The sequence below is a fragment of the Drosophila persimilis genome, unplaced genomic scaffold (genome assembly GCF_003286085.1).
Source record: "Drosophila persimilis strain 14011-0111.01,24,50 unplaced genomic scaffold, DperRS2 tig00000000-arrow-pilon, whole genome shotgun sequence".
Taxonomy (NCBI): Eukaryota; Metazoa; Arthropoda; class Insecta; order Diptera; family Drosophilidae; genus Drosophila; species Drosophila persimilis.
This window is the reverse complement of record NW_020825288.1, coordinates 8,767,742-8,789,201: the sequence shown is the minus strand read 5'-3', so window position 1 is coordinate 8,789,201 and position 21,460 is coordinate 8,767,742. Positions and strand designations below refer to the sequence as shown.

The 21,460-nt window shown below is 49.9% G+C and overlaps 7 protein-coding genes across 9 annotated transcripts; 4 read left to right on the top strand and 3 right to left on the bottom strand.

Moving 5' to 3' along the window:
* The first annotated feature begins 64 nt into the window (after window positions 1-64).
* Window positions 65-1,481, top strand: LOC6587705 (transcription factor Ouib). The gene is made up of 4 exons (XM_002012942.2): window positions 65-196; window positions 284-1,026; window positions 1,089-1,199; window positions 1,256-1,481. Exons 1-4 carry the CDS (start codon window positions 65-67, stop codon window positions 1,395-1,397), a joined length of 1,128 nt encoding a protein of 375 aa, XP_002012978.2. The 3' UTR covers window positions 1,398-1,481.
* A 404-nt stretch (window positions 1,482-1,885) lies between these two features.
* LOC6588495 (colorectal mutant cancer protein) lies at window positions 1,886-5,451 on the top strand. 2 transcript variants are annotated; one of them, XM_026994473.1, is made up of 7 exons: window positions 1,886-2,382; window positions 2,774-3,023; window positions 3,084-3,407; window positions 3,467-3,606; window positions 3,664-3,965; window positions 4,037-4,747; window positions 4,814-5,451. In XM_026994473.1, the coding sequence occupies exons 1-7, from the start codon at window positions 2,080-2,082 to the stop codon at window positions 4,944-4,946; spliced, it is 2,163 nt and encodes a 720-aa protein (XP_026850274.1). In that variant the 5' UTR covers window positions 1,886-2,079; the 3' UTR covers window positions 4,947-5,451. The 2 variants fall into 2 exon arrangements, with proteins under 2 accessions (XP_026850274.1, XP_002012976.2); XM_002012940.2 differs by lacking the exon at window positions 1,886-2,382 and adding an exon at window positions 2,528-2,715.
* Window positions 5,388-6,415, bottom strand: LOC6588491 (pre-mRNA-splicing factor SPF27). Its single transcript, XM_002012939.2, has 2 exons — window positions 6,303-6,415; window positions 5,388-6,244 (listed from the first exon to the last, which is right to left on the bottom strand). Exons 1-2 carry the CDS (start codon window positions 6,375-6,377, stop codon window positions 5,459-5,461), a joined length of 861 nt encoding a protein of 286 aa, XP_002012975.1. The 5' UTR covers window positions 6,378-6,415; the 3' UTR covers window positions 5,388-5,458.
* A 550-nt stretch (window positions 6,416-6,965) lies between these two features.
* LOC6588474 (60S ribosomal protein L4) lies at window positions 6,966-8,859 on the top strand. The gene is made up of 4 exons (XM_002012938.2): window positions 6,966-7,048; window positions 7,262-7,442; window positions 7,510-7,880; window positions 8,145-8,859. The coding sequence occupies exons 1-4, from the start codon at window positions 7,046-7,048 to the stop codon at window positions 8,793-8,795; spliced, it is 1,206 nt and encodes a 401-aa protein (XP_002012974.1). The 5' UTR covers window positions 6,966-7,045; the 3' UTR covers window positions 8,796-8,859.
* A 391-nt stretch (window positions 8,860-9,250) lies between these two features.
* Window positions 9,251-15,975, top strand: LOC6588154 (glycerol-3-phosphate acyltransferase 1, mitochondrial). Of its 2 annotated transcripts, XM_026990473.1 has the most exons (8): window positions 9,251-10,187; window positions 12,423-12,537; window positions 12,950-13,114; window positions 13,181-14,163; window positions 14,219-14,523; window positions 14,578-14,924; window positions 14,986-15,301; window positions 15,363-15,975. In XM_026990473.1, the coding sequence occupies exons 1-8, from the start codon at window positions 10,075-10,077 to the stop codon at window positions 15,569-15,571; spliced, it is 2,553 nt and encodes an 850-aa protein (XP_026846274.1). In that variant the 5' UTR covers window positions 9,251-10,074; the 3' UTR covers window positions 15,572-15,975. The 2 variants fall into 2 exon arrangements, with proteins under 2 accessions (XP_026846274.1, XP_026846280.1); XM_026990479.1 differs by lacking the exons at window positions 9,251-10,187; window positions 12,423-12,537 and adding an exon at window positions 12,782-12,868.
* On the bottom strand, window positions 10,919-12,002 carry LOC6588233 (RING finger protein 212B). Its single transcript, XM_002012937.2, has one exon. It carries the CDS (start codon window positions 11,819-11,821, stop codon window positions 11,123-11,125), a length of 699 nt encoding a protein of 232 aa, XP_002012973.1. The 5' UTR covers window positions 11,822-12,002; the 3' UTR covers window positions 10,919-11,122.
* On the bottom strand, window positions 15,973-21,177 carry LOC6588501 (probable histone-lysine N-methyltransferase Mes-4). Its single transcript, XM_026990465.1, has 5 exons — window positions 20,831-21,177; window positions 19,197-20,730; window positions 16,607-19,127; window positions 16,418-16,534; window positions 15,973-16,347 (listed from the first exon to the last, which is right to left on the bottom strand). Exons 1-5 carry the CDS (start codon window positions 21,129-21,131, stop codon window positions 16,195-16,197), a joined length of 4,626 nt encoding a protein of 1,541 aa, XP_026846266.1. The 5' UTR covers window positions 21,132-21,177; the 3' UTR covers window positions 15,973-16,194.
* Window positions 21,178-21,460: the final 283 nt, after the last annotated feature.

Here is a 21,460-nt window from a genome sequence, read left to right as displayed (position 1 = left end):
TAAATCAAACAGATGTAAATAGAGTTGTGTGGATGCAATTTTTCTGAAAATTTGCACTTAAACTATGGAAAAATCTAAAATATCTCGAGATTGCCGCGCTTGCGGCAAGTTTATTTACAACGCCACATCCAAGAACCTCTTCCAAGAGCCTGACAACATAATGCTGAATCAAATTGAAGCCCTAACGGGTTTATTTGTAGGTATCCAAGTTTTAACACGTTCAGACGAACTGATGGATTGGGAGGTCTACAGCTCCACTCATCCGTTCCAACCGACTTTTTAGCTACTCGAGCAACCGAATTTCCCAGCCCGTATTTGCGGGCCCTGCGAGGTGTCTCTGAGGGAAGCCGTGCGCTTTCGGGAGCGTGTCATCCAGACGCAGAAGTTGCTCCAGAGCGGTTCCACCGAGCCAGAGGCTGTCGAGGAGATCTACTTGGACGCAACTGGACACAAGTCTAAGGAGGAAGCAGATGAGGTGTCCGATTCTGAGAGCGAGGAGAAAGACGACAGTCAATGTGTGGCGTCGGTAGAACTGGTGCCCCTAGAAGAGGATGAGGATTCTGTTGTGGTGGCACCGGAAGATGTGAAGCTTGATTCGACTCCTCCAGCTAAGCCCGGTATCGAAACGAACCCAAAACTCGCCAGAGGCCAACCACCCCCACGTGGCTCCACCGTTTACGCATCGATGACGTTTGCTGACAACAGCAAGAGCCGGAACCTACCACGCACCCAATGGGACAAGCTCACCGAGGAGGAGACGGTGGCCCTAAAGCGGGAGCGCCGCAAACGAGACTGCATATGCGAGCAGTGCGGCCGGCATTTCTCCTGCCCCAGCAATTTCAAAGTCCACCTCCTGCGGCACTCGGGAGTGAAGAATTTTGCCTGCGAGCAGTGTCCACAGACATTCTATACGGCCCATCTTCTGCGGCGCCACGAGATGCTGCACCGGGGCGAGCGTCCGTTTCCCTGCCAGTACTGCAATATGTCATTCAACAACTCCAGCGGACGCATCCAGCACGAACGCATGTAAGGGAATGGAAAACCTCCGAGGTTGCACTCTTGTCTGATGTTAACTCTTGTATTTTCAGTCGCCACACCAACATCAAGCCCTACAAGTGCACGGAGTGCGAAAAATCCTTTGCTGTGAGTGGGAAACTCAAGGCGCACATGCTTAGCCACACGGGCGTACGGTCTTTCCAGTATGTTCTTCACCGATTTATGTATGGTCATCCATTTTAAATTTTATCTTTTGCAGCTGCGAACTGTGCAAAGTGTCGTTCATACGTCGGCCCCATCTACAGGCCCACTTCCGGTCGAAAAGCCATGCCCAGAACTCGCATGCCCACGAGTCCGCGGCCAAAGCATTGGAAGTCGATGTTGAGACCCTTCTTCAGTAGAATCTCTAGATAAGCATAGTTTGTAATGTTCCAATTAAAGTCATATGTATAGTTGAGAAGAAATCTCGTCGATCCACCTATTGCTGGGAATTCTAGGAATATTCATATTAAATTTGCAATTGGATGAATTTTAAAGGTCTGCCGAAATCCCCAGTTCAAATGATCCGCCTACCGCAATGATATTCAATAAATATTGACAAAATTCCGATATATTGTTCAGCGCCATCTGTTAAAAGTTACAAGAAACGGGAGTTTCAGTTCAGAATTGCAGAATACAGAATGATTTTCCACCGAAAATCGCTTTGGAAATGTTCTTAAAGCTCTAAAACAGCATTAAAGCTGAAAATGAATTGCTGAACCAACATTTAAGTGAATTTCAAAGGAGATATCGATATATACATATCGATATGTGTATATGGTATACACATTCTGATAAGAACGCAATAAACAGTTAATTTTTGTTGATTACAAAAAACGTTATTTTTGAGTTAAAAATGCCTTAAAGAACGGATCAAAAGTGCCACGGAGAACTAACCCAGTGCCATAATGTGTGAGAATCGAGCACAAATCAAAAACCAGCCCAGAATTTTAAGAAGACCGCAATATAGCCGAATCTAATCCAGGAGAATTTGCAGCGACCACCCACCCACACCCACACGCACTCCCTCCCACACACAACAAAATGTCAAACGATGTGCAAATAGCATCCGACGCCAAGATTGGAACTGAGGTCCACCGGCGGAATGACAAGCAGCAGCCCCAACACCAGCGGGAGGTCACAGGCATCTCGAAGACTGCAGCTGGCAGCGTCGTTGGCGAAGACATCGAGTATGTCTTTGGAAGCATATCGCCGCGGGGAGGCTGCACCAATGCCAAGCACCTAGTGGGCTCCTGCGAGCCGGAGTCGCCAGAGCACACGCCGCGCGACACTACCGAAAGTGACATCAATATTTCAAGCTGCTCCACGCTGGACATTGTCAATAAAGTAAGTGACAGCACATAGTATATTTGTTTTGCGGTCTGTGGCTGGGTTGCGTGGCGCACAGTGCGCAGATGCGTATCGAGTCGAAGGTCAAACTGCAGCGGAGAATGCACCCACCAGCAGCGGCTGACGACGTAATAGCAAGGGCCAGTAAAATTTTCCACTGCGGCCATGATTGCGGAGCAACTGCTTCCGCGCAGCCTGAGCTGTATGTGCTGCAGCGACACACCTCCTGTTCCCGGTGGCGTTGGTGGCTTTGGGATTCAGCGCGGGGAAAAGCGACACAGCTGGGAATACACTCTGATGGCACAGCCACTGGCCAGGCGACCCATTAATGTGATGACTATATGCCCGCTTCAACAGTTACTAATTGCCATGTTTTCTTTTCCTGCAGGTTGAGCAGTTGTCGGTGCAGCAGCTGGAGAACCGTGTCCGCGAGCTGACACAGCGCTTGCAGCAGGCGGAGCGCCAACTGTCGGAGAGCAATGCGGAGAGGGAAATGTGTCACAAGCGTTTGGAGGTGGTCAGTCAGGCGCACGAATGTCGCATCACAGAGATGCACTGCGTCATTGCGGAGTTGAGCAAGAAACTGCGCTCCAAGCAGGATCATATCATAGTCGAGGAGCAGGAGCCCGAGGGCAGTGGTAAGCCAAAACACTTTTAGAATGGTAAGTCTCTGACCCACAAAGTCTCCACCTTTTTAGAGCTGAGCTATCAGGAAGGTTCTGTGTACAACTCGGAGCTGAATCTGACCAATCCAGATGCAGAGTGTCAGACAGAGCCTCTGGAAGATCTCTATAGCGCCGCTAGCGTGGACAAAATTGGCCTTAAGCCACAAGAGCTCGGTAACAAAGGACAACTGGACGCTCTGCAGGAGGAAGTTTTGCATTTGAGGGCTAAGATCGCTCTGCTCCAGTCAGAGATTGCTACCAAGGACACTGCGGTCGTTGAAGAGCAGACCAAGGTGGACTTCTTTGCCTGTGAACAAGAGGCCAACGAGAGTGGACAACGTCTTAACGATCTGAATGGTATGCGAAAAGCCCAACCTATGTATGGTCTGCCATGCTTTAATCATTACCGTTTGCAGCTTGCGTTTCTCTGACCAGCCCGCAGAAGAGAGTGCCTGCCGTGCCCAAAATGGCCGAGCGGGTTAAATTGCGCTGCGCCAGCAAGAACGAACAAGACGAAGAGCCATCTAGCGATGCCCACACGGAGCTAAGCAACGAGGTAGGTTGCTGAATACCTCGCGTACCCGTTCACTGATGATCATTCAATTACTTTCAGCACATCAACCTGGTGGAGCATTTGGTGAGCGAACTGAAGGAACAAAACTCTTTCATGGACAGCATTATGGAGCCGCTGCACCTGAGCAAAGACCTAGAGCCGCACCAGCGTAAAATGGAGTACCTCAAGATGCGAAACACAATTCTGGCCATGACGCTAGACGAGTCGAAAGAGCACACAGAACATTTGTACTTGCTATGCGGCAAATACGAGTCGAATGCGGTGGCCCTTCAACTGGCGCTCAACTGCAGCGATCGCGCCATCGAGGCCTACGACGTGATGCTGGCACTCTTGGAGACCAAGTAAGGCCTGGACATATCATTGGACTCTCCTCTTCCATCTTTCTAAATCCAATTCGAAATCTTTAAATTAGGTTAGCGCTTCTGACCGATCAATCGGCGGCAGCGGAGGAAAGCCGACGCTCGGTTGAGGCGGTGGCCAAGCATCTGTTGGCCCGCCTGGACAGCGAGAAGAATGTGTGCGAGAACAGTCTGGGCCCGTGGCAGCACAATATAAATCTGGGCGGAGAAGATTACCCAAAGAGTGCCCGGCCATGGTGTACCGACGATGACAATCGTCTGCGCAATCACGTCTCGAAGCTCAAGGGCCGCCGCTCGACCGTGCAGCATACAATTGTCAATCTAGAATCGCCCTTTAGCGACGTGTACGAAAGGAAGCGTCTGGCCTTGGAGAAGGGACATGAGTTGCGGGACGAGTACAAGAAGTCACCCATCGATTTGGACACGGCCGTAATCATGCAGGAGCTGCTCGAGCTGCAGGACGAGAATGTGGAACTAAAGACCAAAATAAATGAAGCGGAGCAGGACCGACAGCATTCCAAAGAACGAGTGGCCATACTGCACGTTGCCCTCCAGCAGCTGCAGCTGGCGAATCGAGTCTCCTACTCGGAGGCCGAGCATTCAGCTCTCACCGAGCAACAGTTGGTCGAGGCGCTAACCCGCGAAACAGAACTAAAGGGTCGCCTCCAGACGCTTCTGGCCAACTTTACGTCATCGCAACGAGCCTCCGAGGAAAAGTACGAGGAGCTGCAACAGAACGTACGCGAGCTGCAGCAATCGAATCAGTAAGTACTTTCAATTCTAGCGGGGCTGTCCGACTATCAGATTATTAATGTATGAATGTCCTGCAGCAATCTGGGGCAAATGTTGGAGGTCAGCAGACGCAAGTATCAGGTGCGGGTAAATAAACTGGAGCAGAGGATTGCAGACTTGCGGCTGGACCATGAGCAATGCAACAAGCATGTTCCTGAGACAACGCTGTAGATGTAAGGATGTCTATAAACTGACCGTCACCCCAGGAGTGGATACTAGGGGCTGTGCGCTAAGAATCTGTCTCTCCCCGATCATATCGCTTCTGCTACCGCTATTCCCATCATTATCCGAGGCACTACCCGCTCAGCATCCATCTTCTCGTGGGTGGTCGGTCAGGACCAAGACAGTATCACGAATGTGCCATGCGACTAACTTGTAGCCGGTGGCAAGGCCCCGCGGCGAATCAGGCTGGATAAACTACATACATATTTACGTACACATATAAACACGGTGCCATGGGAACCAAGCTCAAAGTGGTATCTTATTAGATGGGAGGAGCTGGCTTCTGGGCGCCACAAGCAATTACATATACATACGATTTAGACGAAACTAAGAAGTTACTCACGACGCGTACACGGGAATCCTATATTTATACAACGTATTCGCATTATGCTGCTTGTTATATGAACTCTATATGTATTTAAACTTGTACAAATTATATGTCTACTGAATCCTACGTTCATTCACTCATTGGAGGATTCGTCCTCGGCAGCATCATCACCATCCCCATCACCATTTGCGTCCCCATCACCGCCACGTACGTCTTCTACGTTTTCTACGTCTCCATCTCCATCTCCGTCGCCACTAGCACTACTGTTGCTATTGATGTTTCCATTGCTCTCAGAGATGTCCTCTTCGGCATGTCCATTTATGTGCTCCGGCGTTGGTGCGGTGTCATTAGCGTTGGTCGGACCAAGAGTTTTTATGTGTTCGCGGGCGGCCTGAACCAGCTTCTCGAGCTCCACACACTCGGTTTCAATCTCATAGTTCTTCGATACCAGCAACACCCAGTGGGCGTCCAGAGAGCGCAGCCTCTCGCCCGCAAGCGTTTGCGCCTGCTTGCGTTGCCAGTTCACGTCCTGTATGTCTTTTTTCAGTTGCTGCAGCTGCAGCTGCGCTTTGGCCTGCATGGCCGTGAACACCTCCAAGTAGGATTTCCACGCCTCCGTGCCGTAGTCCAGCAAAAGTTCCAGATTTAGCGAGCGCACGCACTGGTGCTCCAGTTGGGCCATGGAATTTTCGATGGCCTCTTGCCAAGCAGACACCTCGCCCAACTTGCCGGATGGCGGAGGTGGCAGCTCGTACCGCTTCATGGAGAGCGTCTCCATCGGCAGGCGATTCTGTATGCGCTCGAATTCGTTGACCATCAGCGGCGTCTCGAAGGGCGAAGTGGCTGGCAGTGGCAGATGGTCCAGGTAATTCTTTGTCGGCCGGTAGCGTCTGCACTCCTCTTCCACCATGGCGAGCGCCTGTCGGCAAAAATCAGTTGTTAACAATATGTATTAGAGAAGCGATGATCTAACTTACCGATTCCCTGACGCCAACGTCGTCGTACCCATGGTCAATGTAGGGCAAGGCATCCACAATAACTTCTCCAGCCATTTATAATTCAATTTTTACAGATAAACAAAAGTTTCGTTAGCAATAGTATGACCGCGCACTTATCGGAAAGATATACAGTCTGACATCCAGAAATATACCATAAATATACTGACTTTTTAAAATTCCGTCGAATATTTCTAGCGATTAATGAACAAATTTTCTTCTTAACTGGCTTGTTTGGATCAATTTATGCGGGCATGGCTAACTGTTCTATCTAGCTAGTAATATTCCACGGAATATCAAAATCGAGGAAAATAGGATTTCCAATCCTTGACGGAGAACTATTAGCCCATTGTAAACCCAGGCGGTATTTTAATATTCCACCGAAGTAATGAAAATTGAATAATTCTAGCGCAGTTCAGGTGAAAGATATCAATGTTTTTCTTGCAAGTCAAAGGAAGGGCAGGATTGATCTACAAAAAGAATTTACAATCGTTAATACTGTCCGCCATTTACCTCAAGTCGTTAAACTATTCAAATAGAGGGGGCTTAAAAGGGCTAAATGCGATTTCTGATATACGAAAGCAACCCTGTAATGCAAAACGTGGCAGCACGGTCATTTCCGGCGACCTTCCCTCTTTCTTTCTCGTTCTTCTTAATAAAAAGAGGACGGTATCTGCGTTTGCAGAGTATTTAATTCCACTTATTGGGCTTAAAAATCAACGAACATGGTGAGAAAGTGTGCATCGTTAGTGCCTGGGCCGCCGCAAACTTCATCGACGTGGGTTTTACACACAAAACAATCGGAAAACAGTGAAAATGTGTCGTGAAATTCGGCCTAACCTCCACGTGTGTGTAGTGTGCGGTGGACGACGGCAGTGTGCGAAATGCCATGTTATGGTTGTGGACACTTTTAAACGGACGCTTTTGGTTTTTGTTTACAGAGCTTAGGCAACGCCAGGCCATTGGTCTCCGTGTACACGGAAAAGAATGAGGCTGCCAAGGACAAGAACATCTGCCTGCCAGCGGTGTTCAAGGCACCCATCCGTCCGGATGTGGTCAACGAGGTGCACCAGCTGCTGCGCCGCAACAACCGCCAGCCGTACGCCGTGAGCGAGCTCGCTGGTAAGTGATTCCCTGTGAGTGCTTGATTCAAAGGAGGAGAATAATGATGTGTTTTTGTTTCCACCAGGTCACCAAACCTCTGCCGAGTCGTGGGGTACCGGTCGTGCCGTTGCACGTATTCCCCGTGTCCGTGGTGGTGGTACTCACCGTTCCGGCCAGGGTGCCTTCGGCAACATGTGCCGTGGTGGACGTATGTTCGCCCCCACCAAGACCTTCCGTCGCTGGCACCGCAAGGTGAATGTCAACCAGCGCCGTTACGCTCTGGTGTCGGCCATCGCCGCCTCCGGCGTGCCCGCCCTCGTGCAGTCCAAGGGTCATGTCATCGACGGTGTCTCCGAGTTCCCATTGGTCGTCTCCGATGAGGTCCAAAAGCTGCAGAAGACCAAGCAGGCTGTCATCTTCCTGCGTCGCCTGAAGATCTGGGCTGACATCCAGAAGGTGGGTACTGAGAGTCGAAACGAAACTAATCCAGCCCCGCAACGTGTAAACAACTGACGAGTAGTGACTGATTGTCAGTCTGTTTGCGTGCTCCTTGGAGCATTGGTGCGTTGCCAGAATAACTGCTCTCCTAGGCGTTACGAGTGTAACCTGATTCAAAGTTGCAGACGTTTGCAGTGGAGAGCCACAGCTTATTTTTAGCATCACAAGCTAACAAATAAGTATCTGGAAACTAATTTTCTTGTTTATGTGCCCCATCAACAGGTGTACAAGTCTCAGCGCTTCCGTGCTGGCCGTGGTACCATGCGCGACCGTCGTCGCGTTGCCCGCCGTGGTCCCCTGGTCGTCTACCACAAGGACGAGGGTCTGCGCAAGGCTTTCCGCAACATCCCCGGCATCGAGACCATCAACGTCGACAAGCTGAATCTGCTGAAGCTTGCCCCCGGCGGTCATGTCGGTCGCTTTGTCATCTGGACCGAGTCTGCCTTCTCGCGCCTGAACGATCTGTTCGGAACCTGGAAGAGGCCAGCCACCTTGAAGAAGGGCTACAATCTGCCCCAACCCAAGATGGCCAACACTGACTTGTCCCGTCTGCTGAAGTCGGAGGAGATCCGCAAGGTTCTGCGCGATCCCCGCAAGCGCGTGTTCCGCAGCGTCCGTCGTCTGAACCCATTGACCAACGTGCGTCAGCTGATCAAGCTGAACCCATACGCCGAGGTGTTGAAGCGCCGTGCCGCTTTGGCTGCCGAGAAGCGCACCGTCGCCAAGGTTCTGGCCAAGGCCAAGAAACAGAACGTCGAGCTGGCCAAGTCGCACTTTGCCAATGTCGCCACAAAGGCTGCCGCCAACCGCGCCAAGCTCCTGGCTGCCCGCAAGAAGAAGGTCGCCGCCAAGAAGCCAGCGGCCAAGAAGTAAACTTACTTTCCCCAAGTAATGCAGACACACTCTTTTATATAATAAATAACAAAAGTTGTATGAATTTTATTCATAATACAGTGCGAAAGTAATTACTGATTAAACAATTTAGTCTTAGGCCATAAGTACTTACTGTTGCTCATTTTGCTGTGCTCCGTTCCGCTTTCTCACTCTCTCTCTCGTCGATTGAGAGAGACCCTGTTATCAGCTCACTATCGCTGGCTCTCTGACGCCTCTGTGTGTGATAACGCCAGCAGCAGCCGCCTTCGGGATGCCACGGAATCGGCTGTGGTTATCTTCGTTCACCGCCGATCTTGGTCGGTCGTGTATAAGTACTCTGCTCGTAATATATGTACAGTGGCATGTGCATACAGAGCGGGCGCATACAGACTTACTGTCACACGTTAATTGGCATTTAATTAAGCGTCAACGGTGGACGGCCGCTGTTATTCCACTGTGTACTCTCGAACCGCACGGTCCGACGCTCGTCTGTCGCGCATAAAGCACCGTCCTCAGCCATCAGCCCTCAGCACAAAGGCAGAAGAAAGGACGCGAATTTGATTCAATTAACTACGAAACAGCGAAAAAAGCACATACACTAGTGGCAGAGTGGAAAACCGGTTTTAAAGACTGCACAAGTTCAGCTGTTTCAATAAAAATTTGCTGCGCTACACTGCGGTGGATGGTGGATGCTGATAGCCAAAAGGTGGTTTTGTCCGTCACCGTCACATCTCGTGCGAGAGAAATTAAACCAAAATCGGAATAGAGCAGAGCAGATTCGCAGAATCATACGATATTTTTTATGCACAACACAGTCGGCGACGAATGGCGGGTCGCGACACGAGGGGCGATGTGTGGTTATATTTCGAGTAGAACGCAATAATACAACCCCCACCACCATAGGCACAGAGTGGAGTGGAGAGGAGAGCAGCGGAGAGGAGCTATCAGCAAGCATCAGGCGAGAGCCGGAGAGAGCAAGAAGAGAGCGGAACGTCGCTGGAACAACGCTCAATGCGCGCCGTTTTGTTATTGTTTGTACAGCAGCAGCAATCGGAACGGTCCGGGCATCATCTACATATATTTTGCACCGCCATTGGGCGATAATTAAGTACTAGCTAGCTGCTCTGCTGAAAGGGACACTGGCGCACATCTTCTGGACACCGAGACACTGAGACACCACGCACTTCCGATCACTTGGCCGGCGGCTGATTGAATACAAATTCCGTTGAAGCCACACCAAGACAAGACAAGGCAAGGCAGGGGAAGCATCAGCATAATCATGCTATCGACTGTCTTGAACTTTGCCCAGCGTGTCGCTGAGATTTCTTTGCTCGGCGGCATAGAGATTGCATCAGTTGCACTCATCGTCTACTATGTGTTTGCGAAAACGAGGTGAGTGTTGTGTGTTGGTGGCCACAGTGGCTGTGGATGGAAGCCAAATAAATCCTACCCGTACCTACGGTATGTACTACGTGTGTTCCTCTTCTGCCAAGTTCAAGTAATGTGCTCCGTGACGCAGGTGGGGGCTGGGAAGAAGAAGCGCCGTTATTTATAGACACCAAAGCGAGCGCGGAACGGGCTATCCAATGCATGCTAAATAGGCATGTTGTTGATATTGTAATTGCCGCCGCGCAGGTGGTTGCCGCATCGACTGACTCACATCGCGAGCGAGCGAGCCCTTCGTCTGCATATTTAACACCGCGCGAGCCACAAATGTAAATTTCCTCACATCATCCACGTGCTAACATTTCGCCGATTGGCGATGGTGACTGCATCTGGGGGTCATCTCGTTTTGATTTTACTTTTCATAGCTCTTTGCCTTCCTGCCTCCGTCTTTGTTGCAGCAATTGTGATAAGAACCAACCCGTTCGTCCGAATACTCTTGGCAACAATTATCGTAATTAAAAAGTGTATTTTCCCAATGTGTGTAGATTGCGGACTGTAAAATTAGCACTCAATTATTTGATTAGGATTTCGGAATCGTATTATTGTTTACCTTGCTGAATGTTTAATCGGGCAGTAAGGCAATCTCACATTCCCCCCCATCAACCCATCTCGTTGGAGGGTCACAAAGAGTACCTCGTATGCCTTCTGAAGTACCTAAAACTGCTTCTAAAATTGGCTTAGAACCATAAATATTACCTTTAATCGAATGTCACGGTAGGTCGAGTACGCGCGCAGCGATCCCGCACAATATATTATATATACTATACTTATATAAAGCACTAAAACACTTGGCTTATCCCATACAAATTTTCCACAACATGAGATGAATATTATTACTAGTTGGACCTAACGACCGATGAGTACACTATACTTTAATTAACTTAAATTTGAAAGTCCTGACGCTGGCCGCCTGAGTTTCTCACGGACGAGCGATGCGTCGATGTGGATATTGAATGCTTTGATTTCTTTGTTCCAAAGTCTACTTCCGAGTGCATACAGAAACTCTCCACCAAGTCATCCGATAGCGTGTTGTCTGTTGTAGGGTTCTCGGAGGGAGTTCGGGGACGGAGGCCGTGGCGACTGTTGCTGCGGCCCCTGGCTGCTATATATTCGCTTGAACTTAAGCTGGCTTCCAAGCTGTCCACCGCCGGACGTTCATGAAAAGCAATGTACTCGCGTAGTTCGGCGATGCGTTTCTTCTCCACCTTCGTTTGCTGATTCAGCTGAGCCTCCATTTTGGTGTAGCCATTGAGCTTCAGCTGCAATTCTTCATGTTGCTGCTCTCTGCGCCAGAAGTGAAGGTTGTCGGATGATCTTTGCTCGCTTTGGAACTTGCTTATCTTCCTGTAGAGCTGCAGAAATTTAGTGGGGTCCTGGAAATAGTTGGCCACACCGATGGGCATGTCCCGACTAATGGCGATCGTCTGCAGTGGGTGCTCGCACATTGGGCACTTCTTTTCGGCAGCGCAAACTGTTAGACAGGGGCCACAGATAATATGATGGCATCGCGTGAGTTGGAACGGTATGGTCGGCTCAACGTCGCGTCTCCTCGAGCACTTGTTGCAGTGCACACGAAACATCGCCAGGACAGTTGTGTATATCTTTGATTTTAACAAGCTTTCGGTGGCGTGACGTCTGTTTAAGAGTGGAGTGGGGAGTGGAGAATCTAACGGATCTTGGGACAGGGAAAGCTATCTGCAGTGATCTGGCAGCACTGTGTGGGCGGTAAAATTCAAAGCTTAGCGACATTTATCTGGTTTATGAGAATGCTCATGGGCATTTTTATTATTATTTTATTTAGTATCAGAAAACAAGTAGCATCAGCTGATTTTTTATTTCGATGATTCCATCCAACAATGGCGGCTCAAAGTTCAATTTTGTGCCATATTTTATGAGGCAACTATCACTTATCAGCAGCGCTACCACAAGCACTTACTTTAAAATGTATACTAACTTTAATCCACATACATATGTATGTACAATGTACATACACATGTGCAGAAGTATAGGGTATTGAACTCAAACAAAGTTGGACTGTAGACCCCTCTGCAATCGAAAGAGGTGTTGTATTTTTAATTGCGAGCTACTGATTTGAAGCAATCGGTGGTTAAGTGGAGACCAAGGCGACTGCAATACACATGCTTAAGAATTGATAATAACTGATTGTTTTGTTCTTCGCAGGGCACCCATCATTATCGCCAACTTGTTTCCCAATTTGAATCTGAGCTACCGCACGTCTTTGGGGAAGATCAATACCATACGCAGCGATCTGTTGGTCACGCTGCGCTCAACGAATGTAAGTGTGACGTGACTCTTATCATCAAAGCCATCATTTGAACCCTGCCTCAGCTCGAAACTGTGACGCAAATGCTCAGTCATCGCCGATAAGCCTGTCCATTCAATGAATTACAAATAATGAGAATTTGTATATTTTATCCTGCGTTGCCACCTAGTCCGGTGTCACCTGCCAATCGTAATCGATAACCTGTCGATTGGTTGCTTACGAAAAAAGCCGGGCCAGAAATGTTATATTTTGTACTTCGAATCTCTATTACTGGCAGCGCGTAAGAAAGAATCTCATATTTATAATGGCATTGGATGGATTTAAGGCTCGTGGCTGGTTTGAGGTAAAAGTTAATTCACGAACATCAGATATATGCACAGCAATTGCATCACCGCAGTGTTCCCTGATCTCGTTCTCGTTGTAGGAGCCAAAAGTGCAAAGCTCTGTTGCACATGGCATTGGCACCCAGAACATGCTGGAGCTGACGCCGCACGCTGGATACAAACCGTTCAAGGGCTATTTTGATTGGGGTGTGATCTTCCCCTATGTCGCGCAGGTGTTTCGCAGCGAAAAGTTTGAATACCGACAGGTAAGCGTCGCGAGATCTCTGCGCCCCCAGTTTGTACCATTAATGACCTAAACACGCACGCTGCAGGTTACCGAAATCGTTCACAATGATCCCGCACTGAAACTTGCGATTAAGCAGGCTGCCGAACAGGATCTGCGCGAGCAGCGCTATGCGCAAAACGGCCATCGACTGCTCACGCGCAGCGTTAGCGGTGATCAGGAGGAGGAGGATGAGAGCAAGGGCATATCGTACCAAGCTATTTTGCGCAAACAGGAGCAACGTGCCATCACCATACTGAAGGAAATGGGCTCCACTTTAAACAATGGCCTGCTCGCCTTTACCTCTTGGATCCTGTACAAGCTGTTGCCATGCTTCCTGTCTGGCGTCGTGACGAACACTAAACAGATTGAAATGCTCAAAACCGCATCGGAACGGTCGCCCGGTACACCGTTGATATTTGTGCCACTGCATCGCAGTCACTTGGACTACATCATGGTCACTTTTATTCTGACCAACAACGACATACGCAGCCCCCTGGTGGCCGCTGGCAACAACCTGCAGATTCCCGTCTTTGGTGGCCTGCTCCGTGGTCTTGGGGCCTTTTTCATTAAGCGCAAAATCGATCCGGTGGAGGGGAAGAAGGATGTGCTCTATCGCGCGGCACTCCACCTATACCTGACCCATGCCCTGAAGCAGGGCCACAATGTTGAGTTTTTTATCGAGGGCGGACGAACGCGCACGGGCAAGCCGTGCATGCCGAAGGGCGGCATCCTCTCTGTGATTGTGAATGCCTTCATGGACGGCAGCATTCCAGATGCTCTCCTAGTCCCCGTTTCGGTCAACTATGAACGCCTTGTCGATGGCAACTTCGTGCGCGAGCAGAAGGGAGAGAAGAAAATCCCAGAGTCCTTCACAAAGGCCATTTCAGGCATCTGGAAGGCGCTCAACTCCAAGTACGGCCGCATGCGCATTGACTTCAATGAACCATACTCGATACGCGAGCTGGTCAATTCGTTCAACCAAATCGCCAACGAAGATGGCAGTGCCAAGATCTACAAGCCTGTAGTCAAGTACGCACTCATTGTGATCTAATTTCGAGTTTATTTTACCGCTTGAATCTTGTAGAACTCTGCAGCATAATCAATCGACGTCCTCGCTTTATGGCACCGATGTGGTGTGTGAAGAGCATCGCAATCTCATCGAAAGCATCTCGCGGCAGGTAGTCTTCGACTGTGCAGCTGCCACATCTGTGATGTCCACCAATGCGCTGGCCTTTCTGCTGCTCACCCGCTACCGCCAAGGTGCCGAGGAACAATTGCTGGCCGCAGCGTTGGACGATTTGCGCAATTCGTTGTCTGGCTGCAAGGACATTGGGTTCGCAGGCGAATCCTCGCATGTCTTGGAGTACGCCTGTGAGCTGCTAGGCTCAGGTATCTATTAGCTCAAGCCCGGAAATTCCCCCTTATACAGCTGTCATTTTTTAGGTCTGGTTTCCCGCACACGTAACGAGAACGGCCGCATGTTCATTCGTGCCGTCGACTCGGTGGAGAGCGTCATCGAGCTGGCCTACTACTCGAATGCGCTGGCCCCGCACTTTGCCCTCAATTCGATTCTGATGACTACGTTCCATTCGCTGCTACCCGAGACCCCGGGGTCATCCAACACTGCGGCAGCCGTATCGCGCAAGAAGCTGATTGAAGCGGCACTGGAGAACTGCCAGATATATCGCTACGAGTTCATACTGAACAAGCCCACTCAAGTATTGGAGAACTTGCTAGATAATCATCTGAATGATCTGTTGTTCCGTGATTACATTCGATTGCCAAAAGAGGTACAGCTAAATATCCACCGAAGTCCAGCAGTTATTGACATTTTTGTACGTTCTTCTTTAGGATAAGGAGATCAATTCTCTAGACAGCTATAGAGCCAGGAACTTGGCACAACATATAGACGTCGACGATGATGACGACTATCTGTGTGTGGAGAACAACGAGAACGATGATGAGGGTGCCAAGCTGCTTTTCTGTAGCGAAACACTTCAGCAGCAGCGCAACATCTGCGAGGTGCTATCACCGTTCGCCTGTACATACTTGACGGTGGCCCAAGCCCTGCAGATACTTCACCGAAACTCAATGCTTGAGTCAGAGTTTATAAACTTTGTGATCAACGATTTGTCCGCCAAAGTGAAGCGCGGAAGCTGCATCTATGGTGGGTATTTCAAACGACCTCCGATCTCTGTAAAGTCTGACTTCGTTTCTATTTTGAACAGCTGAAAGCATATCTACCGATTCCGTGCGCAACTGTCTGAAGCTTTTAGAGAAATGGTCTGTGATTGAGGTGTGCAACCAGCAGGGTATGCGCCTCATCTCTCTCAACACGCTCTACGAGATGTCGCGGGATAGTCTCAACACGATTGTCAAAAAGATAGACGCCATTGTGCCAAAATTAAATGCTGGTTACTTGCAGATCAACCCCTAACCAAACAATATGGTGTTGATTTATTTTTGGCACTCGACTCGACTCGCTCGACGTGTGGTGTGTGTATAGTGTATGTATATCCCCACTTAAGATTACAGTGCATACTCCTAGATCTTACCGACTAAAATATGTCTAGTTTTATAGTCATACGAGAGTTACCCGTATACGTACGTAAGTATGTATGTATGCCAAAGTGCTAGCTTTAACAACCAACGAAATATATGAACAAATTCATTTACATCATTTAACATACATAAAGCATAAGGCATAAAACAAAGCATAGCAAAGCAAACAAAATGAAAGTAAATACAATACAAAATATCTAGAATCGACTCCTATACTGAACTGATTGAATAAACTTTATAATTTTATATCCTAGACAAATAGAAGACTTAAAAACATTACGTATGGTATCGTGTTTTATTTTGAAATGAAAACCAATTCTTGCGTGACCTCACTCATTTGTCGGGTATCTGATAAACGTAACATAAAATGAATAAATATGCGCGTAATAAAAAATAGTATATATCGTCCTCATCGGTTGGTATCCATCCAGCCATAAAAGAGCGGCGCCATCAAAACAAACAAAAAAATTACAAAAAATATCCTCGCTTCCATCCGTTTTACTGATCCTTTTTAGCCTCTTCGAGCTCATCGTCGGCGCTCACGTGCTTGATCTTGGGAACAGACTTCTTTGCCTTCTTGGCCGGAGGTACATGGATTCGAATGGCAGCTCCTCTGCTGCGTTGCTGTTGCTTCAGCTTTACATTGCTGGACTGCATACAGAGATAGAGATCGATTAGGAATCTAGGATTGGCCTGAAACAAAAGACGGCCAATACTTTACCTTATCTTTAAGCTTGCCGCCTATCTCCCCGGAACAGCGTTCCGAGCCACAGTGGCAGGCTTTCTTTTTGTCATTCAGCAGATCATCCCACAGATAATTGAACGTCAGCTCCGTCTCCTGCATTGGCACATGAAATGAATATATTAGCTTGAATTATGTACTTGAGTGCGTTCTTCTGGCAATGCCTACCGCTGGAATGTCTTGAATGGCGAAGAGTCCCACACGATGGGTGCAGTTGACAGTCCATTTTTGTGAGGTGCAATTGGGCTCGCATGAGTGATTCATGAAGCGGGCCAGATTTCCCTTTGGGCCGGCATCGATGATGAACTCCTTCTCAACGCCGAGGAAGTAGAAGTTCTCGTCGCGATCCTTTTGCTTCCGGAGCATGCGCCGTTGGAACTCCTCTTGATTGATCACCTCCCCCACATACTCGATGATGAAATCGCCCTCGGCGATGGGCTCACGACAGACAAGCCCGAATCCGCGGGCATTCATATAGACCACATCCATGCGGGGCGATTTGCGGGTCTCAAACATGCGATTTTCGCATCGATCGCCGCACCGACAGTACTCCGGATGGCATTCGTTGAACAGCATCCGATTGAGGCAGTTGGAGTTGGCGCCGCACGGATGCTCATCCTCGGGCCGGCAATCACATGTGCTGTGTTCCTCCGAATTCGTGACGAACTTCACCGGCGGCACTGCCTTGTTGATCTTGATTTTCACATATGGTGGCGGATTCACCTTAATACCGCGCGCCACCATCTGCTCGTGGCGCCTGGCCTTGGTGATTTTCAGAAATCGCGTGGCCTCCTCAATGCCGTTATAGAATTTTCGGTGCAGCTGCGACCTGGGCTTTAGCTTCTCCCCAGTATCTCCCTCGATATACAGGTAGACACGTCGTCGTGGTATCCATCCGTGATCGTGAGTGCCGAAGAACCGCACCACAAACTCACTCTCGCCGTGGGCCTTCTTGAGAATGTTGTTCGGTATCTCCGTGGGCGGCAGGATTATGGCCGGCCACCAGCGAAAGTTGTTGAATTTGGCCCAAACGATCTCCCCATAGAGCGGCAGTCGTCCACTCTCGCACTCCTCGCAGATGTAGTTCTCGTGCTTTTCGATCGGTACCTTGCGACAGCCCGCGTGCACGGCAATGGGACAGGTCTCGCAGCACAGCAGCTCCCCGCCCTTGACGCAGATGAAGCACCACAGGACATTCAAGTGGGCATCGGTCTTGGCCACATTGTGTCGCGGGCAGATTAGGTTCGTGGTGGTCAGCATCCGGCTGCCGGCGGGTATGCAGCGCGAGTCCTGATGGTACGAGGCTGGGCATTTGACGCAGCGCGTAAGCTTGCTGCTGCCCACCGGTAGGAATTTACGGGGATTGTCCGAGACGCACGTGTGGCAAACGTGCAGGGGGCAGCGGGTCAGTGAGCTGCTGGCGATCGCCTGTGGCCAGTATTTGCAGCATCCGGCGTGGTATTGGCGGCCGCACAGGTTTTGGCCACACATTATCATCGTGCCGTCCACTGGCGTGGCTTCCTTTGCTTCGCTTGAGCCTTCTTTCAGCGGCGAGCCGGGGGACGGCGAGGGGTATGCGGGCGGCAACACCTGAAGGCAAATGCAACAGCTTGCTTCTCCGTTCACATTGCACTCATGGCAGATCACTTCAAAGGTGGGAGCAGTCGGTGCAGCAGTAGCGATAGTGGCTAAAGCGTCTGGCGCATCGCCTGTTATGTGCTCCGCTGCGGGAACGGGCGGCGTGGTGGAGGAGGATGTAGACACATCTTCCAAAGCTTTAAGCTTCAATCCTTCCTTTTTGGATGCGGCCAGGCCATTCCTCTTGCTCTCCAGGCAATCGGCATGCATCCAGCTGTGGCAGGTCCGCGAGCACTGCAGCAGATTCGAGCCGGTTTTGAAGCAATATTTACAGACGGTGCCGCGGGGGAGGCCGCGGAATAGGTACTTGCTGTCCAGCTGGAATATATCTTCGACCACCTCCTCGATGGGCCGATTCACTGGCTTTTTCGGCTTGGAAATTTCCGAAAGACGCATCTCCGCACCACCGATGGTGCTGGTGGCGGTGGGTGTCGGCGTACCACTCGGCGTAACCACTGGTGTACGGCTTCGTCGCTCCACCAGCGTTTTCAGGCGATTCGACAGCCGCTGGGTGGTGCCGGTGCCGCGTTTCCGTTCAACGACTGCCGATCCAAGCTGCTCCTGATCCATTTCGCCGTAGGCCAACTCTCGCTCTAGTTCGCGCAACTGGATCTGCTTCAATGACCAGATATTGCCCACAACGGCCCGAAGCACCTTTTCCACTTTATCGTCGTGACGATAGACCATCACATATTCCTGGATCGCATCGAATAGCTGACGAAACTCTGGATTCTCATAGGTGCCCCCCGAATTGGAGGGAGTGATATTCTTCTCCGCGCCTGCCACACTTTCCGATGGCACGGTGCCGCCGCCAGTCTCCGCCTCAGCTCCTTTGCTCAGCTTTCGTCGCTTGGTACGCATCTGACTCTTCTTGACGGGCGAGAAGGCGGGACTTACGGGCGTCACTGAGCGCTCGCGCTTCACGTTCATCAGCTGCAGATGGGCCTTGGCATGCAAGTTGTCTGTGGAGTCGTACAGGCTGCTACCCACATCCGACGTGTCCTGCGTCGTCATGGAGTTGGTGCGCTTCCGTTTCTGTTTGTTAATGGTTCTGAAATGATTCGAAAAGGGACATTGATTAGCTGTGGTCTCTGGGTCTCTCTTTGGCGTGTCTACTCACACAACGCTCTCATAAATCTGATAGAATTTCTCAAGTCGCTCGGAGTAGGGCACTTGGGCCACCAGCTGGGCCTCGTCGATGGCCTGCCGCCAGACATCTAGTTTCGTCCGCTTGGGCACCATGGTTCGGTACTTGCCGCTCCTGTTGCCATACTTGATGCGCACCTCCTCGCGCTGCTCCTCGTATGCCTTGAGGCCGGCAAAGCTGAGGAGATTCTCGGGCTTAATCCAGTTGCGCCGCCCGCTGTCGGCAAAGAAGCGCACATGCACCTGGATGGGCAAGGGGGCGTTGTCCGTCGATGTGCGCTGCGGATGGGCCGGAAGGTTGCCCACAATCTGACCATACGGATCCGGGCACACCATACACGGCCAGAAGCAGTACGAAAATACCTTGCCCCAATACAGATCACCCACCTGATAGGTGCCCCAGCCCGGATCCGTGACTATAGACAAACCCTTGGCGCTGTCCAGGCTCACCGAAGATGGCGACTTCACGTATCCGTTGTCCTCGGGCTGCCGGAAGGCTGTCGGGCTCAGCTCCCCAGGGGATTTCATGTCTGTTAATGTTGCCGCTGGCAAGGCAAACCCGGATTCAGAGTCTGGGTCTGGGTCAGGGTCAGGGTCGTTCGGTTCGTCAGTGGATTCAATGGTTTTTCTACTCGTATCGGTAGGCTCGCCAGGCAAGTCTTGTGCGTTTTCGTTGCTCAACGAAATCCTGCTGCTACTGACCACATCGCAGGAAGAAGCCCGAGACTCCGACTCGGAGTTTACATCCGTGCTGAAGGGGACGGTGTCTTCGATTTTAGCATCGGAGACTTCTTTTGGTTGTAAATCGGTTATATCCATTGGCTCTTCCTTCACAGAAGGAACTTTCTCTGGGGGCTCTACCGTCTCAGAAGTAGATTCTTCATTTTGTTTTTCAATTTTGTCATTTGCTTTCTCTGTCTGATTTTCCGTGACTAAAGTTGGTTCTTTTTTTTTAATCATCTCTGTAGTCGCTGCTTCCTCTGTCTGCTTTTCCATCTCTGTAGTCGCTCCTTCCTCTGTCTTCTTTCCCATCTCTATAGTCGTCTCTAGCTGTTCTATCATCTCTGTAGTCGCTGCTTCCTCTGTCCGATCTTCCTGCGGACTCGTTTTTGCAGCCCGCTTCAGTTTACGTCTCAGATGCAGGCGGGCGGCTAGAGGTGCCACGTCTTCAGGATCTGTTTCAAAGCCTGTGCTGTTTGGCGAGCTGGCGCCATTTTTCATTAGAAGCTTATCGATGGGGCTTATGTAGTTTTTGCTATCACTGCGATCTAGGAGCGGTGTCCCTTCCAAGGTCTTTGGTGATTCTGTTGCCGCGTCATTGTCCCTGGGCTGCAGCTCGCAGTGGTTGTTGTTGTTGCTGCTGTTGAGGGCTGCTGCTTGAGTGAAGCGACGACGCGTTGTGCGCACAGTGTCGTCCGAGTCGGACAATGGCGTCGGGGAGTTGGCATTCGCATAGCCAATGTATTTGGGGCTCAATGCCGACTGCAAATTAATTAAATCGCGCTTTCCTGTTAACGTAAGGCATACACACACAAACACACACAAGAAAGCATATTAGCATACGAGCAAAACGATTAAAAGTAAAAGTGTGTCATAGTGGGTACTTACTGTTCAACCCTGAGAGACGCTGCTGTTTTTTTATGGCGAATGGCGCGTTTTTCGGACTCAAATAGCCATTCAAGTCGTTTTCGGTGAACTCTGTCACAGAGTCGCCATCATGAGCCACAATTTTGCTGCGTTTTCTCCGCTTCTCCTTTACCTTTTCTGGATGCTCCGTTATCTGGGATGCTACGGACTCGGCGTTGCCTGCAGCCGCGTCCCCGGTAGCTGTACCATCAGCATTGAACGATAAATTGGATTGGGCACCCACACCATCCGTTTCCGAGTGTGCACCCGCACTTATCTTCATTATTCGTTTAATTTACTATACTTAACAACCAAATTCCAGCACAAAATCGAAAGAAAAACAGCGCTTCGCGTGCGCCAAAATTTCTATCGCATGCAACCATGGCCCAGTGTGACCGCGGACTTATCGCAAATATACCGTCCGACCCTCAGAAATATACCAAAATATACCGTCTCATTTTAAAAACTGATGAATTCAAGATCTATATTCCACGATTTTGATATTCCGTGGAATATTACCAACTATCTATAACTCTCAGCCCTGCCCACATAATTATATCCAATTAAATAATCTATTTTCTACTTGACTGGCTTATTTTGAATACTTCACTT